Source organism: Bacillus rossius, chromosome 1 (genome assembly GCF_032445375.1).
Source record: "Bacillus rossius redtenbacheri isolate Brsri chromosome 1, Brsri_v3, whole genome shotgun sequence".
Taxonomy (NCBI): Eukaryota; Metazoa; Arthropoda; class Insecta; order Phasmatodea; family Bacillidae; genus Bacillus; species Bacillus rossius.
In genome coordinates this window covers 206073477-206093311 of record NC_086330.1, presented here as the reverse complement: position 1 = coordinate 206093311, position 19835 = coordinate 206073477, and the positions used below count along the sequence as shown (strand labels likewise).

The following is a 19835-nucleotide window of genomic DNA, read 5'->3' as shown; positions in this document are numbered from 1 at the left end:
TTTTCTTATTAAAATCTTTTGATGCAGAGAAAGTTTTAAATTTAATAAGACCTAAAGATCTTCATGTGTTGCTAATAGTATTATCTACATGTTGGTGAAAAAAAGCTTGGCATCCAATATAACTCGAAGGACTTAAAAGAGGACACCACGTTTGAAGTCATTTACTTACTATGTGATAATTCTGATTAATTAAATTAGTTGTTTTGACTAAAGGTTATACAATAAATGCTATCGTAATTCAGAGACTTTTGTTAACTTGAAAATCAGATCCGGACAGCTGAAATATCTTGCTGAATAGTTTCACAAACATATTTCCCAATTATATATATTTTTTCATCAGAATCTTTTCTTGATAAATTCTGATTACAGTTGGAATATCATTTATTAAATGTTAAAGAGTAGTTGAGATAAACTACTACTTTGCGGAACACCTAATACCATGAAATTGAATTTGCAAATTTGACTGCAAAGCGTCTATTTGTATGATAATTACAACATATATACCACGCATTGCTTGACGAGGCCTAAAATTGACATTTTTTAATCATAAGATTATGTCGGAAAGTATGAAAGGCTTTGTTCATGTTGAAATAAATATAATATTTTATTTGCATCTGGATTTATACTTGTACACACACACATATATATAGGCCTATAAAAAAGCGAGTGTTAAATACGATGTTCCTGATTGAAAACTATGTGGTTTTACAGAAGTAATTTTTTTAGGAATAAAATTCATGTGCCTATAAATATTATTTCGTCAAAAACTGCTAAAATATTAAAAAACAAAGGTTTCTGACTAGAATTTAAACTTCAATAATACTTCAAGAAACTATATACCGATAAACGGTTGAAACAACCACTAACTGACTGATGCACACTTAATTAAAATATTTTTGTACAAAAGCAATTTTTTTTTAATGTTTTAAATGTTTGAGCTTTATTTATATCATGTTGGAATGATAATGCTACAGTTACTAAAAACTAAAACTTTACTAAACTACAAAAAATATTTTTGCAAAACTCCGTTCCCCCGGAGAAACCCCCGGAATGGCCACCGCATTGGGAGCCCAAGAAAAGAAACGGGCTTCCCATTTGGAAGCCACCTGGAAGGTTTTTTTCTTTTCCACCCACCGTTTCTTTTGTAGCCTGACTTGTTACAAGGGATTGTATTCCTAACAGAGAAAATGCCACCATTTTGTTTGGGCAATCCGCCTTGGAGGAGTCGGGGCGGGAACCCGGGTCCTACAAGTCACAAGGCAGGCGCTCTAACCCAGAACCAAAGTGGTAGAGCCGATACTTACAGTCTTTTTAACACTGACATGATGTTATTCCACGGGTTTTACTGTAGTTTCGTGTGTTATTAACACATACAGTAACATCTAACCACGGTATCGAACAAATTTATGTGTTCTTATGTTTTTCGTTCAGCATGAATTATGTAATTTCATAACAATGAAATATAATTGGTATAACTAATATGGCAATTTATTAGTTACTTTACAGCAAACAAACTTACAAACCCGCTGTACAATAATTATATAGAAACATAGACTAGTAAAAACATATGTAAGAGCTTGCACTGTCGATGGTAAAGTTATTTGGAAATAAATGTTAGATATTAAAAGAGTGTGTTTAGTTAAAATATGCATGTGCTTACAGGCATGAAGTTATAGTATAAACAATTTTAATTTGGTTTTAAAGCCACAGAAAAGTTAACTTTTTTGTATTAATTTTGGCTTTCTTTTGTTTTACCGTGCTTAGCATGCACAGCGAATCCCTGGAAATCTATTCAAACTACTGTTTGTAAATAACTAAATATTGGAGGTACTAGGGCACCACGAAGCATAAATGGTAACATTATTTTGTAGTGATACAGTTGTTTTCATTTAAATTAACAAATTAACAAATAGTTAAGGTTACATTAATATTTCTGTTCCATTTACAAAGAAAATTTAGGGTGCACATCGGCAAACAGAATAAATCAACGATGAAACTTAACAGATAAAAATTGAAAAAAATCAACGGCTTTACAGAGATGCACAGGTGAACTCAGCAATGTGAAGAAACAGTGATGACAGCACAGACAAACACCGTAAGCAACAGTTGAGCGAAAAAAAAGATATTTTGAAAACCACAACGATGATAGCGCAGACTAACACATTATATGATTCCTAAGATAACAGTTGCGACGTTTCGGGAAAGAGATCTTAAGGCACAAACAGACATGTCATACAGTTTAATTAGTAATGCGTTTGTCCGAAACTACATATTGAATTAATTTACTTATAATTTAAATTGTTGTTTGTCAGAAGTGTCAAGAGCGTAGTAAAAGAAGGGGGAAAGTAGGGTTGCCAGATTTATTTAGACAAAGAATTTTATTTTACAAAAATTACAATGGCAGGAATTTCAAAAAGTAGGTACATACTTAAGGGATCGTTAACTAACCTAAAAATGTATTTTGAAGATTTATCTTTGTAAAACAGTTTCTGGATGAGGGACTGGCTTCTGCCCTCCTCTTCCACAAATACTGTCTACACCCATGGTAAATGTGTAAACAAAATCACATTTATTTACACGCACTAGTACAGCATATACTCAAAAGAGGTGAATTAAAATGTAGGAGACCGTAATATTTGATAGTTGTACTTATAATATTAGATGTCAAAAAATTTTCAAGACATATGATGATAGCCTACATGGAGTACTATAGTTTTAAACTATGTATTTGTACTGTTATGCAATAATCGTAGTACACTCACGCCTGTAGCATATGGAATCACTAAAAGGCAATCTGATGATGAGAAAAGATACACTATCGAAGTTTATGGACCGAGTCGTAAGACACTATATTCGTATTCCAGAGAACATAGGTTCAAATCCCGACTCGCAATTGTCATATAATTTGGACGTGAAACGTCTACAAAATCACAGCGAAACATATGGGTACCAGAAAAAGTCTGACGAAAAGTTGTCTATCATCTTGCATTAACATTTTTTTTAACTATATAGGCTTCGGCCTGAGACGCACTTAAGTATTCCTTACCTAGACCTCCCAAATACAATTAGTTTTAATTTAGGTTAGGAAAAAAATTATGTTCAGTGTAGCTCACATTTCAGATGTGATAGTGCGGTGATTCGTGTGATTGTGTATAGAGAACTGCCAACACTGGGCAATGCAGATTGTACGTTCACAAAAAAAAAATTGGTTGTCTGTAAAGTCGGTTTACGGACGACAGTTTAACGTGACAAGGTCATAACAAAACATTGATGAAATGATTGATCCAGAAGAAAATGGAATATAATATTCGGCCTGAGACTGAGCCGTAATAGGTTTTTGCAACCAAACCATTTAGGCATTAAAAATATTATATTCTTTGAGGAAGAATTTTTTTTTAATTTTTCTATCTTCTGTATGATAAAATCTACCTCTGCATACTTTTATGAATAAAATTGAATCATTTTTATTGAATTATCACTATTTTGTATGGATACACAGGAGTGAAATGAAATCTTGTGCCGTGTATTAGGGATTTAGGTACGTTTTATTTAAAAAAATTTTTTTCATAAATATTTTTGGAAATATATTTTTTTCTCATCTTATTTCTTTACGGCCAGGCCCTTAGCCCCTGTTCTCAGAGGCGAGCTGATTTTTTTTCCCCAGCCTAATGCTAGGTTAGCAGTCTGGCTAATATTTCTCCCGCCTAGAGGCACGTCGGAGGCCGGTAACTTAATTTCTCCGCATGACTACTTTTGCATACAGCAGCTCGTGGAGCAGTGCTGAGCCCTGCTAACTCTGTCACGAATTGGTATAAGGTTCACTAGCAGCAAGACACGACAGGAGGATCCCGCGGGCCTTGCATCCCACAGACCATGCGTTTTTTGAAGCCATCCCCCCCCCTGCTCCACCACCCGTTCTTCTCAGAATTGAAGCCAGGAGCGATGACCGCTTGTGAACTCACGGGGACGGTAACTGAATTCAAGGCCATCTCAGGCTTGACAGCCGCAGATACGATTCTGGACTTTAACGACATCTAGCGACGGCTGTGGTCACTAACGCCACTTGTGGGCGTCGGCAGCGCCGACACCAGTGCTTTCGCGCGGAGGTAATGACAACCTTTCTCCTCCTTATGTATCGAGCAGCTAGGTGGCAACATTGGTTACTCCATATACTCCTAGCATTGACACACTCGTCGGCCACAAGTCGATTTATTAGTACTTCTTCTCGCCTCACTCGCGCAGTCACTCCAGTAAGATCTAATATTTTTTATGCCGGCCACCTTCGAGTAGGCTCGGTAATTTTCAGCTCACAGCCTAACCCCCCTCCCATTCTCTAGAGATCCCGCGCTTATAATATACTGACGATATCCCGCTCTGAAGTGACTTCGGTGCGCGCCTCCTGACTAACTGGTACTTTTTGTAACTGCGATCTTCGGCGAATTATCGGCCTCGAATCTTATATTATGTAGTCTTCTCAGACTATAGGGATGATGTCCCTATCTAAAATTAAGATTAACCAGTCAGTAGTTTAGTAAAAGTAGAGAAACTTAGTATTTTTTTTATTAAATCATGAAGACTTCCGTGTCTACCGCGAATCGTGGTTCGGGTTTTCCGAGACGAGACGTCCTCTCCTGAGCGCTAGGACCAACACCCTGTTTTGGTAAGTCTGGACGTCATCCCCCCTTTCATTTCCCTTTATTGGCCTTTTGCGCTATTTAAGTATACTGTCTGGAAACATGTCTTATTCTTTGGAATTTGGACTTTTGTTTCAGACAGGGTTCCAAGTTTGGGGCCACAAAAATCCTCTGCCAGAACCTCTGGAGTCGGTTCATGAGCAGAATCCACCATCTTTAGGCCTACTACCTCGATCACCGTCTACCTACAGCCCCGGGTTATACCCGCATCATTCTATCATTTTCTTTACGAACTCAAAAATAGTGTAACCCAGTTAGACAGCGGACAGTTAAAACAGTTCGAGGAGAGGAAATTTATATAATGTTTTGCAAGGACTACATGTACAACCTGTAAAATTAGCGATGTTAATTTTATTCAGTTCTTTAAATATTGTAATTTTTGGTAAACATTTAGGGCCGTTCCTCTTGTAAATAAAGTTAAAGAATATAATATAATAAGTGTAATTGTGAGGAATTTATGTAAGATCACTTATCAATGAAAAACAGATGTTACTAAGAAAAATTTAATCTATAAAAAAAGAAAGAACAATGATTAATAAAATAAGGAAGTCTATAGACGTAACTGTTGTTTTTATTTAATTAATCAATAATAACGATCCCTTTTCTCCCAAGTGTTCGTAGGGAGTCGCTAAATTTTCTTTGTTTACACTTAGTGTCGCCTCTGTTGTTGAATTTTGATAGTTATTAAATGAGGGCCCCAGTATTAAAAGTTTCCAAATATTTTTAACCACTTATTTAATAATTATTTAAGACACTTGGGGTATTACAATATACAATTTAATTAATAAATTTACTTTTATTTGCATTCATTAATTCAAATATATTTATTACTTTTGAAGTGTCGCGCGCGCCGTATTTATTTTTACAAGTAACAAAAAAAGTTTTGCAGTGGCCGGGATTCAAACCGTCAACCTTTGAAATGGTAGATGTTTTTAGATTTATATTGATTTTATTCAACACATAAATACATAGTACAAACGAACATTACAGCAAATAAAAGAGCACGCTCCAGTTAACTCAGCTCTTTCCTGCTTAAAATAAATACATATTACAATAAAAACACAACACAACCGTACAAAATATCACCACTAAAATTTCTAGGAAAAATTACAAAAAACCCAGAGTACAGCAAAAAAAAAAAAAGGGAACAGAAATGGTAATCAGCGATGCTGACCGCACGGCCACGAGGCCATATTGGAAATAATTGTTTCAGATGTTTTATATATATATATATAAATTTTGTTTTGTGTTGTGGAAGTTTTAAAACGTATTTGAATATTCAACATTACTTTTAAATAACCGTACCGATTGTGCTGAAAATCGGTGGACGATCGTTAAATTACATAATATTAATAATTCAAACGACAAAAATATGATTGAAAAGTCAAATCGATGGTTGTTCCAATCGAATGGAAGAGAGATGCCACGCATGCGTACAATGAGCATGAAGAGAGATGCCACGCATGCGTACAATGAACATAACAGGACACATCCGTAGATGGACATCCGTAGTGGGACAATGTGCGTTACGGGTCACTTTTTCGTGCGTGCAGCCGACGTTCATCGATTTATTAGACGTTGTCACGTCAAAAACTTTAATTTTGATATTATGCCTTTGGTATCTCATTTATCATCACAGGACAATGTTAAACAGAATTTTCATCGTAAGCTACCATTAAGTGTCTGTTTTGAATTAAAATTTTTAGTACGTAGTCAATGTCTCGTTTTTATTGTTTTTATTTTAAACCATTACTCTAAAAGCGATTCGCTAACATAGAAGTTTCACTTTAAACCAACAGCCGTGATTCTCAATACGCCCCCACCGATTTTTTCAATATAAAATTGGTAGGATGGTTCCTTACTGTAGGTCATGGCTAATTCATTTGACATTGTCGCTCTACTTTGGCGTTGTTTTGCCGTCTATTAATCTGTTTACGGACAGGCAATCGTTTCATAATAAGAAGAAAAATTATATTGGAAATAGGCTATTCCCATGGTAAACATACATAAAAATTATTTTAAGGCTTTCATAAATTAATATTCTGAAATGTTTTCACTTAACCAGCTCATTATAGTATTTCTAAATGATTTCTTAGTCATTGAGGCAGTTAAAATATAGGTCTAATTTCACAACTACTTAAAAAGTAAAAACTTAAACAGCAAACGTAAATCGTTCTCAAGTAACGTATAACAAATATTCCGTATTCGCAGTTCACAGGTTGGAAATGCTGTGATTGTTTTTATCTATTCTTAATTGCAATAGTTTTTTTCTGTACATCTATATGTTAAAATACTCTTCTAATGGTTTTCACAGCACATGCTAAAAACATAATGCTGGAATCACAATACCCTGTAAAACCCCCAAAATGAAAAAAAAACACCACCACAGCCATTAAGAAGTAAGGTAGTAGTGAAGTCAGCCTACGAAAAGTGAACCCCAACACCCCATCAGAAACATAATGTGTGTAATATTAATAATGTAGTAACGTGAAAAAAAAATTTTCTTTTGGGAAATCATTAACACTTAAGTTTATTTTATTGTTCTTTTGATAGACATTACATAAAATAAACTCAATTGAATTACCACCTCAGTATTATAGATGACTATACACCTGATGACGATAGCTATCGTGGCATTTTAAACATATGATATAAACTAGCAAAACCTGTCCACGCTTCGCTGTGGGTCAATATTAAATTACATGGATAGGAAATTAAAGTGGGTAAGTATTGTAATAAAATTTAATTAAAAAAAATAGTTTAAAAGTAAATTATCATTATAACCATTAATAAAATTTCATTAAATTTTTTGATTATAAATAACTTAACAAACCAAATTTCAAAAAAATTATGTTTAATAAATTTAAAAAAAGGATGTTTTTAAAATTTAATTAAGAATCTAGTAATTACTTTTAAATGGAGATGTAATTAATATTTCCGTTATTACTTCATAATTTGAATTATTTAAAATTATGGTGATAAATTACATGGGGAATATAGTACAATATATAAGAATTATATACGTTTAAACGGAAAAACCAATTACATATAAACTCATTAAAACTTCAAGATTATGTAGAATAACTTCTTATTGATTGAGTTTACTAAGTTTAATTTCACTCAATTTATAATAGCAATAAAATCACTTCTGAATTGAGTAACAATTGACGTCGTACCGCCTGTGACAGTGAAGCCCGGTCTCCACCCCGCCAGTACTTTACCCCGCTGTGATACCGCACCCCTAGCCTAGCCTATGCAGGCTGACGCTGCCGCCCCCCCTCCTAGGCCGGCTGCGGTCAACGGCAGTCGACAACGGGTCATCAACTAGGACGGACATGCCGTTCCCCGCGTTTCCCATCCGTTCAAAAACGTGCGTGTGTTCATTGTGTTCAGCCACCATATAGCCTAGGAGCTTAGTAGTGCACGCTGGGGCCGACGACCCACCACAACAACGGCTAGACGCTTAAGACTAGCCTGGCGCCCTCCCGGAGAACAAACACCTCAACAGACACACCAGCAACTACTAGGCTCACCCCGGGTATCGAGTTCAAAACCCCGGGTGATGGCATTTGGCGCCCATGCGTGTGACAAAAATTAATAATTCCAGTGTTTTTCCGCGATCCGCCAACACCAAGGAAACCAGTGCGCGTGAAACGGCCATCTCGTGCGTGTGAAGGAATTGGGGTTAGACAGACAGGCGCGACCAGGACAGCGGACAAAGGGCTCCCCTCCCTTTCACTTCTGGACATTCCAAAGGAGCGAGACCGACCTCCCCCTTCCACCAGCCGGAGCTAACGCTCTTCTCTTTGTGCGACCATCCGGGCAGCGGCCCACACCCCTCCCCCCCGCACCCCGAGAACTCCCTTACGGCCCACCCTGCTTCTCCCACCAGCCGAAGTTATCGCTCTACTCTTTGTGCGGTCGTCCGGGAGCGGCCTACCGCGCCACCCCTCCCTCCAGTGCGCGCGCACGATTCCGCACCACGACTACACCAAACAGCACCGGACATTGTGTGTGAATTTCTTTTATATTGGTAAAAATTGTTACGCGACCGAATCCTTCTAAATTATATTAGCTACACCAAATTAACTGACACCTACCAGTGACATCAACAACACAATTGCTCACCGGTAAAATGTTACCACACATTTCAACCACAGTCTGTGCAAACTGCTACCTACCTAAGGGCATGGACCTATTAACAGGGACACTACCATGGCATAACACATGCCGATGCGCACCCGACACCTTAAAATTCCCGATCAAGCAGGAAACAGTAAAGTCCACATGGGAAATGCAATGGAATCCTGTGTGGCCAGGGAAGGACGAAGCGGGGCTACCACCAACTGCGCCGCCTGCCCTAGTGACCACAGCACCAATCACGCACACCGCCACGGGAAACCCATCAGATAAATTAGAAACAACAGAGTGTGCAAACTGCGCACAGCGCGAGCAGAAACCAAGGCAGGCACGGGAACACACATCACTGACCGACCTGAGCGCCACATGGGGGGCACCGCGAATGGTGACGAACACGGGTAGAGCAACACTACCGGAGTTCAGTGGACTGCCGCAGGAGAACCCGGGCGAGTTTCTACGGCAATGCGAGGTGCGCCTAGCGAGGGCGGGAATACCATCTGACGAATGGGCAGAACGTGCGAGTGAGCAGCTGCGGGGCGTGGCACGTCACTGGTGGAGCCTCTGGGGCCAGTTCGGAATGCTGTGGCCGGAGTTCACCACCAAGTTCATGCAGCGTTTTGACACAGGAGAGGCGGTAGTACAGTGTACCTCCCAATTCTACGGGAGACAGCAGCGAGACGGGGAACCAGTGGAGCAGTTTGTCGCCCACAAACTGCAGCTGTTTCGGCGGATCATGCCGAACACAGAACCAATGGCAGCACTGCCGACTGTCACCACCCTGCTGCGTGATGAGCTTCAGCCCTTCCTCCGCTGCTACCGACACACCTCGGTAGAAGACTATGTGCAACAGGCAGTGGCCATTGAAAGAAACCTACAGATAGTGTGGCGCCGAAACCCATCAATGACAGACCGGGGGTACCACAGCCTAGCGTTACCGGGCGCACCAGTGACCAACCAACAAGCCCGGCCGAGTGAGCCTCAATCATCACCCAGGCGGCAGCGGGCCATCGAGGATGCACTGGCGTCATGCCAGATCACCACGCAGCCAGGCCGCCGGGACAACCAATCGCAACGCAACCATGAGCGGCCACCTCAGTGCCAACGGGGTTGCGCCACTAGGGCATATCACTGGCACAGTGAATGCCCACTTCCCCCACCACTACGCCAGCAGCAGACAGTGCCGCAGTCGGGAAATGGACCACCGGGGGTGCGGGACTGAGGGGCCCACCCCCCGCGAGAATGGCGCCATCTGCCACAACCTTCTCGGCACCACCTGCCGCAACTCCCTCCTCGGCACCACCTGCCGCAACTCCCTCCTCGGCACCACCTGCCGCAACTCCCTCCTCGGCACCACCTGCCGCAACTCCCTTCTCGGCACCACCTGCCATGACCTCAGCCAGGGCACCACCTGCTGCAACCTCACTCTTGGCACCACCAGCCACACCACCAGCAGTGCTACTGGCACCATCCTTACCAACGGCATCACTGGCCACAGGACCAATGCCCTCAATGCCACCTGCACCACCACCTATCAGGATGATGCCAGGTACCACACCAACGCTGGGCCAACTGTTCCGGCCACACGACCACCTGCTGCGCATCCCGGTGGAGGTGAATGGCCAGCCGACGGCGGCACTGGTCGACACAGGCGCGAGCCATGTGTTTGTCGCCCCAAGCCTGGTACCCCCGGGAGCACTCCAACCCTACCGTGCCGAGCTGCGCCTCGCGACCACTACACGGCCAGGGATGACAGTGGGCCAAGCCGAACTCCAGGTAAACCTTCGGGAAATGTCGACCACAGTTCTTGCCCTTGTTGTGGAGGACCTGCATGAAGACCTCGTATTAGGACAGCCCTGGCTGGCAGAGCATGATGCTGTGGTGGAGCTGAAGGCTGCACGAGTCCACGTGGGAACCCGGGAGCGATACACAGTGTATGCCACGGGGCTCGCACCCGAACCACCTGGCGAACCGCTTACACTGGCGCAACTGCGTCACGATGTACCCCCGCAGTATCAGGCAGCTGTGGAAAAGGTGCTGCAAGAGAGGCAGGATGTGTTTGCACTTGCCAACCCCCTGCAACGCACCACAGTGGCAGAGCATCGGATCCCAACCATGCATGATCAACCCATTCATGAACCACCCAGGTGATATGGCTTCCGAGAGCAGAGCGCCATCAGAGAGCAGGTATCAGAAATGTTACGGGATGGCGTCATCGAGCCCTCCAATAGCCATTATAATTCATGTGTGGTGTTGGCCCCGAAAAAGGACGGCTCGCTGCGTTTTTGTGTGGACTTCCAGCCCCTGAATGCCATCACCATCAGCTCACCTCCGCCCCAGATCAGTGTCGAGGCCGCCATCGCAGGCTTAGGACGAGCCAAAGTGTTCAGCACGCTTGACCTCAAGGCTGGCTATTGGCAGGTGCCCATACGGCCTGGGGACCGAGGTAAAACTGCTTTTACAACACCAGATGGGCAGCGCTTCCAATTCAGGGCCATGCCATTCGGCTTAAAGTGCGCACCAGCCACCTTCCAGGAGATGATGACGCGGGTGCTAGAGGGGTATGTGGGACAGATTGCCATAGCCTACCTCGATGATGTCATTGTGTTTTCCGAGACATGGGAGGACCACATCCGCCACCTTGCCCTCGTCCTAGAGCGGCTCGCGACACATCACCTAACAGCAGCCCCAGCCAAGTGTCATGTCGGGGCGCTCAAAGTCGAGTTCTTAGGGCACTTGGTGGATGCGGCTGGCAACAGCCCACAACCAGTCCACCTGCAGAAAATCGCGGAGGCTGAGGTGCCGAAGACCCGCAAACAGCTACAACGTTTCGTGGGACTCGTTAACTGGTTAAGGAGCTATATTCCCAACTTTTCAAGTATCATTGTTCCACTCACAGACCTTTTATCACCACAGTTGCACTACAGGTGGGATGCGATCGCACAAAATGCCTTTGACCACATCAAGGCCGCATTCACGAGCTGCCACACATTGGCACGGGTGGACCCAGAGCGCCGCCTGTACCTGCAAACCGATGCCAGTGCCCTAGGAGTGGGAGCTGTGCTGTTCCATCTGGACCAAAATGGAGACCGACAAGTCATCGACTATGCGAGTGCGAAGTTCGGCTCGGCAGAGTGTCGTTACCACAGTAACGAGCAGGCGTGCCTGGCTGTCGTGTGGGCTGTGAAGAAGTACCGCCCGCACCTGGAAGGAAAACCATTCACGCTCCGCACCGACAACAGGTGCCTGACCTGGCTGCACACCATGCAGGGAAGGAAGGGCAAGCTGATCCGGTGGGCATTGTTCCTGCAATCTTTTGACTTTGAAGTCGAACATGTCCCTGGAACAGACAACCAGCTGCCCGACCTTCTGTCTCGCGAGCCAGACGAGAACAGCGAGCTAGCCGACCATGAAGACTGGGAGTATATGCTGCCACCCAGCCACCAAAACAGGCAAGCCCAACCAGATGCAACATGCACGCGGATTACAGCCGATGCCCAGGAAGACAACGTACCACCGAGTACAGCAGCCGACGTCCACCGCCGAGTTTTGGAAGCCCAAGGGACGTCACCAGAGGCCAATCGACGGCGCCAACAGGCGACGATGGGAGAACATGACACCTGGTGTGTACGAGACGGGACAGTGTGGTGCCGTACACCTGGACACCAAGTGGACGGGAAGACGTACGTACCACCTGAAGCCCGGGAAGCTGTACTACGGTTCTACCATGACCACGACCTAGCCGGCCATCCCGGCACCGATCAGACGAAGCGGGCTGTTTGCCAATATTACCACTGGCCCGGAGTCGCCAGCGATATACGCGAGTACGTGCGCGAATGTCAAGTCTGTCAATCACGGAAGGCAAGACGGCGAGATGGGGAGGAGCAGCAGTGGCCACGGGAACCCACCACAGCCTTCCAGACAATAGCACTGGATGTGATGGGCCCATATCCACGAACACCGAGGGGGAACAGGTTCTTGCTTGTAGTAACTGACCTGTTCACCCAGTGGACGGAGGCCTATCCCTGTCGAAATGTGCGAGCCGCCACCATCACCAAGATCCTGGCACAAGAGTTCTTGCCGCGCTGGGGCTACCCGCAGTCAGCCCTCTCCGACAATGGCAGCCAGTTCTTGGGCCGACAGTGGAGGACCTGGTGCGACGACCACCAAATACAGCACCACACCACACCTGCATACCACCCGCGGGCAAACCCCACCGAACGCCGCAACCAGGAGCTGAAGGCACAGATGCGCATACGCCTCAGCTCAGACCATGCACAGTGGGACAGGCACATTTCAGATGCCCTGTTCTGCACGCGCCGTCGGGTGAATGCGGCAACTGGTAGAACACCCGCCGAGATGGTTCAGGGACACAATCTACCCCTGCCCGGTGAATGGGCCACGCATGGAGTACCACACCCGACAGAAGGACCGGAAGAGCGAGACCGCCGCCGCACAGCCACACATGAAGAAGCACGCCAACGGCAAAAAGTCTACGCGATGGAAATAACACCATTGACGAACCACATGCCACCCACCGTACAAGCAGGAGACCAAGTGTTTGTGCGTGTCCATCCCCTGTCGGCCACACCACGTAATTACTGCGCAGGATTGGCCCCCCGCTGGGGAGGCCCCTACACAGTACAGAGACGCCTGGGCCAGACCACATACCTCGTGCGCCTAGGTGGACGGCGGGTGAAGAATATTCATCGTGATGACCTGCGCCTTGCCAAACTCCCGGGAGACAGGCTCCCAGAATCGCCTGTAACACTGACTCCACCAGAACACCCAGCACCCAGGAGAGAACTGGACGATCCGACCACCCCCTGAGGGTGAGGGGGACGAGGACCAGAACGGTGGGCAAGTCTCACGCCGACGGTTCAGACGCAAACGATTACCACGAGTAATTATCACTGATGTCTCGGCGGATGAAACGACATTCGATGCAGACGAGGCACCAAGTACACCACCGGTCGTGACCAAACCGTACAAGACTGAACCTGATGCACCTGTGTCACTGACCCGGGGTGCCTGGGGCCACCTGGCATCCCTGGAGGATGCCCAATTCACTGTCCATGTGATCGAGCCGAACGACGAGGCTAACGAACAGCCCCGCCGGCCATCCCAGCACCCGTGTCACCTGGATGATAATGGCCTCAATGAGCCAATGACCCCACAGCGACAAATGCATCGAAAAATGAGAACAAGGCTGTTCACAGGCGCAGACACCACACCTGATAGGAGCAGCGACCACGCGCTGTCACCACCCGCAATGGAACCAGAGGAGGACCGAACCAACCAGAACTCGAGTGGTCTGGCAGCACCCGGGATTCCAGAAAGTGAAGAGACCACGTCGGCTACCCAAACTGACCTCCGCCAACATGACAACCTGACCGGACGGCCCCAACGGGTCAGACGGCCACCGAGATACCTCGCAGACTATCACCTGGGAACAATCCGGGGCGCCCGGTATGCTGAAGAAGCCCCCGTGTTCACACAGCGGGATGACCTGTGAGCAGAGCGCGGGCCCTACCAGCTGCTGCCACTCCAAGTGCCTCCAGCCTGGACCTGCTGCCAATGCTAGGGGTGCAACCATGCTGCGGGGTACCGTTTGCAGGGAAAGACCGGGCTTCTCCAGGGGGGGGGGGGGCGTTTGACGTCGTACCGCCTGTGACAGTGAAGCCCGGTCTCCACCCCGCCAGTACCTTACCCCGCTGTGATACCGCACCCCTAGCCTAGCCTATGCAGGCTGACGCTGCCGCCCCCCCTCCTAGGCCGGCTGCGGTCAACGGCAGTCGACAACGGGTCATCAACTAGGACGGACGTGCCGTTCCCCGCATTTCCCATCCGTTCAAAAACGTGCGTGTGTTCATTGTGTTCAGCCACCATATAGCCTAGGAGCTTAGTAGTGCACGCTGGGGCCGACGACCCACCACAACAACGGCTAGACGCTTAAGACTAGCCTGGCGCCCTCCCGGAGAACAAACACCTCAACAGACACACCAGCAACTACTAGGCTCACCCCGGGTATCGAGTTCAAAACCCCGGGTGATGGCACAATTAACTATATTATCATCAACTACACATTAACAAACATTCTACTCAAATAAAAAACAATCACCAAAACAAAGAAAATTATAAGAACAATTATAGATTAATAATTAATCGCAATTAATTAAGCTGACTTAAATCAGGTCTACTTGATTTAATTAAATCTATCTGATCAGTTTTTTGAAAATAATTATCCTGACAGCTGTCTGGTTATATTTTTATTTTGACACATTAAAAAAAGTATCAAAAAGAATGTCATTTGTTTTTTAGATAGCTTCAATTCCATGAACATAATAAAGTTATAAAATACAAATTACAATAAAATCTTATTAAAATTATTTACAAATAAATAACCTTTTTCAATTTAATAACTGAAATAAAAATTAATATATTTACAAATTACAAAATTAAATAATTTAAATAAAAATAAAATTTCATGTTAATGAAGTAACCAAATATAAACCAACTAATTAAAAAAAATTGGCCAATTATAATAAATAATTGAATTTAGAGCAATTAATAATAAATTGAGACAATAAATTATGACCTCTATAAATTAAATGAAGTACAATTTATTAAATTAATTCTAATTAATTGGTAAAATTTATTATTTTTCTTCTGATTTTTATCTTTCGAACTGTAGATTTGCAAATTCAGAGGTTAAATAATAGTCAAAGAACTTAATAAATCGAAAATCGAGAATTGAAAAGGAGAGAAAATAAATGTCATCGTCATCTACGTGCGAAAACTGAACTCCAAGTTCAATTGTTGTATTCTCAGCAATGAAAAGCTACGAATAAGGAAAAAATATTAGATAATAAATAAATTTTCATTTATAATGTAGTAACAATTATAGAAATTAATAATTGGTTAGCTAAAATCTTCTTCATTTTTTCAAATAATTAAGACCCTAATTGAAATCGGGTACCCGCCAGTAGGCCTAAAATAATTTGGCCTAAAATAAGGCTAAATATTTTTAGGCCATGTGACTTTATGCCAAACAATTTTAGGTCAAATGACTTTAGGTCAAATATCTTTATGCCAAACGACTTTAGGCGAAATAATTTTAGGTCAAATGACTTTAGGCCAAACAAATTTATGTCAAATGGCTTTAGGCCAAATACATTTAGGCCAAACATCTTTAGGCCAAATAATTTTAGGTCAAATAAATTATCTTATGTCACATTATGCCAAATGCGTTTAGGCGAAATAATTTTAGGTCCCGAAAATACGCGTATCACCAAAATATTTGGGGATTTTTAAAATTTTAATAGATGACATATTAATATTTAAATTGACTCGAACGATTTTTGTAGTTCATTTGACAATGGTCAAAGCAAATGTTAATGTAAACTTAAAAATTATTACTAAATACTTTTTTCATGAAATATTTTGAAACGACCCCAAATCAGCTTAAAAGTCCCCTAACGAGCCAGCAGTACGTCAATTCATCGATGTCGTATTGGCCACCATGTTGAAAAACAATAATAAACAAAAATTTCTAAAATATTTAAAATATTTACCTATTATTATATTAAATATTTTAACGGTAACTGTTTTTGGACCAATCCTTTGTCAGTTATTATTAAAAATTTTCACTTAATATTTTTTCGAGCATAGCAAATATGTCCCATTAACAACAAGGCCTCAATACAAGACAACTTTCAGAATTATTATATATTATATTAATGTTACGAAAGCAGACAGGGCAGCAACGCGCACTAAGTTCGGAGATGACTGGCGCCCCGCACGGCCACTGACATCACGCGCCGTCCAAAGACATAAGCATGTCGTGACTGGCCGGATTACAAGGGTCCTCGCTACCCACCCCCTCCGCTCCCTCCACTGTTGTCACCTTTAGCGGTTTGGGAATTCCGGGCTTAAAGAGGCCGCCACGAGGAGAGGCTTGAATAAGCGTCGCTGTTATGGGTGTTTCGGAAGTCGGGTCGGTTCGGGATGATGCGACACGTCACAGCCGCTCTCGTCCCTTCGAGAAGGCCACACGGGTATATAAGTGACGACGCCGACCTTTGCGGGAGTTGTGAGAGTTCGAAGGGTTCCGCAAGTGAAAGTAGTGAGACATCGGTGAAGAGGGTAAGAGACCCCCTCGAGAGCGGCGCGACGAGGAGCGACGGGCGCGAGGCTGAGTGTGTGAGGACAGGCTCGAGGTAAGGGGCGAATAACTGTCGAGCCTAGCTCCAGTGAGGAGTGCGAACTGTGGAAATTGACAGAAATTGAGTGATTTGCGAATAAACATTTTTATGTGCAAGTGATTAGTGATCAGACATTTTTAAGGACAATTATTTATTGGTAATACATATAAATATTTGTCATTAATCAAACTGTAATAAAACTTAATCAGGCTATCCCTTACAAACCTAGTTCTCCCACATTTTCAGTCGAAACATTTTGGTGTATAAGTGGGGCAGCCTAATAAATATATGTAGTGTACAGATTTTTTGAAATAAAATTTAAAAAAATAAACATTTTTACAAATTAAGTTATTCGAGAATTGAGTTAATTTAGGAACTGTAGTTACTTTTGAGTGTATTATTATTAAATTTAGTGTTAGTTTTTAGTAGAGGTTAATGTCAGCTCGTAGGGGAAATTAACAGTGTAGTCATAAGACAGTAGTGATAGTCTGGAGTAGTGTGTAAATGGGGTTACTGGCCCAGGATTCAGGATGTGGATTGTGATTGTCGGTCCGCCATCTTTGATTGTGACCTCACGGTGGCCCTCTTGGACTCAAAAATTCCTCAAAATTCCTCAAAAATGACTCAAAATGACTCAAAAATTCCTTTTTTTAAGGAAAAATTTCCTGTTTTCGAGGGAAAATTCCCATTTTCTTAAACAAAAATTCGAAAATTAGGATTTCAAAAAACCACAAAAGTCGTTTTGCCTTAGAAACCACGAAATTCCTAAAAGAGGCTTAAGAATCCATGTCTACAGCCTCCGATAAGACTCTTTTTAGGATTATAACGTCACCGTTGCAATTTCCGTTACGCCCGCCATCTTGAAAATCTGTAAATTTAAGTTATAAAATCGGGAAAAATTATAAAAATCATTAAAAAAACTAAATAATCGAATTAAAAATAAAAATATTAAAAAACACTGTTGCACTTATCGTTACGGTTGCCATCTTGAATTATATAAATGTTGCATGGTTCGTTATGCCCGCCCTCGTGGCTGAGTACTATGTCATCGTTACACTTTATGTTACGACCGTCATATGGGATCCTATTAATGTTGCAATTTCCGTTACAGCCGCCATCTTGAAAATCTTTATTTATTATCCGATTTTAATAAAAAAGTTAAAAATTCATCAAAAAATTAACTTATTAGAATTCTGATTGATTATATCGATTCCAGTCCTTGGTTCGAAACCAGTGAGGGCAAACAAAAACCAACAGATCCTTCCTCCACAGAAGCCACCTACAGACTGACCCCCGCCACTTGTTTCATAGCATATATATCATCACCTAGTATGATGTCATGTCCGCTATCTTGAAATTTAGTCGCCATCTTGAAATTTTTTATTTATAATCCGATTTTAATTAAAAAATCCAAAAATCATCAAAAAATTAACATATTAGAACTATGTTTATTAGATCGATTTCCGTCCTTGGTTCGAATCCGCTAAAAGCAAAAAAAAAATCAACAGATCCTTCCTCCACAAAAGCCACCTACAGATTAAACTACCACCAATACCAAAGTATATATAACGTCAACTGGTTAGACGTCATGTCTACCATCTCGTCTTCATCCGCTGGAGGCCACCATCTTGTTTTCACCTGCTAGAGTGTGCTGGTGACATGTTAGTATAATTTTCTGCACACCATACCTTTAACCTCAACTGTTGACATTGAACTTTGACCTTGAAATTTGACTTTGACCTTGAAATTTGACCTTGACCTTAACTTTAATCTTGAACTTTGACCTTAAAATTTGACCTTGACCTTGAACTTTGACCTTTGCCATGAAATTTGACCTTGACCTTTGAAATTTAACTAGACGACCATCATGGATTCGACATTTTATGTTCAGTACATGCTACCAGGAGCTACAACCAGCTAGTGGTCATTGCCACCATCTTGTTTTCGTCTGCTGGAGGACACCATCTTGTGCTTGTGTGTACTCGTCTTACCTAAATGCTAGTTTTATTCTAACCTGCTACAGTGCAGTAATTATTTATTACTATGGGGCCCGCCATCTTGAAATCTTGTAATTATTTAGCTAGAAATGCGTGAAAAATTCTAAAAGTCTACGAAAAAATCAATTATTAATATACAAATTGAATCGATGGATTCCTGTCCACGGTTAAATTCTTGACCAGTGACAGTTGTAACTAATTATTAAATACATTTAAAATTCTGTTTTCCATTACCTTTCGAGGAGTTTATTAATCATTCACTCTACAAAAATCAACTCAAGACAATATAAATGACCAACGAATTAAATACAGTGCCGATTAGCCTAACATGAAAGTAAATTTTTTCAATAATCTGAATAACCTATAAGCCGTTCATCTACAAAGCCACACATACAGGCCAATTGTCTTCAGACCATGAGACCAAGTCATGTCAATATCAGACGTATAGGCTAGTCATTTCAAGACCGCATGACATTCTTCGACGTTAGCTAAATATATTTAATTAGTCCATCGTGACATTTTTTATACATACTAAAGGACCAAGTGACCTTGAAAAATATTTCAGTAACACCAAGAGGGTTTGAACTAGTAAATATGGAGTCACTACATTTTGTACCATGCGCAATTAACAAAAAGGAAGCACCGTCAACGAAAATGCAGCACATTTGGAAACACCGCTAACAAAAAGATAGCTCATTTGGAAGCACAGACAAAGAAAAGTCAGCACCATCAACGAAAAGGAAGTATATTTGTCATTGGCTCCAATATTAATTGGCTCCAATATTCATTGGCTCCAATATTCA

The 19835-nt window shown here is 42.7% G+C and overlaps 1 protein-coding gene across 1 annotated transcript; it reads left to right on the top strand.

Moving 5' to 3' along the window:
* Window positions 1–12770: 12770 nt before the first annotated feature.
* LOC134542981 (uncharacterized protein K02A2.6-like) lies at window positions 12771–13661 on the top strand. The gene has a single exon (XM_063387664.1). The coding sequence runs from the start codon at window positions 12771–12773 to the stop codon at window positions 13659–13661; it is 891 nt and encodes a 296-aa protein (XP_063243734.1).
* The last annotated feature ends 6174 nt before the right edge of the window (window positions 13662–19835 follow it).

What these genes read in the sequence shown, in the direction of transcription:
- LOC134542981 (XM_063387664.1), top strand. Translation starts at nt 12,771, where the DNA reads ATGGGCCCATATCCACGAACACCGAGGGGGAACAGGTTCTTGCTTGTA.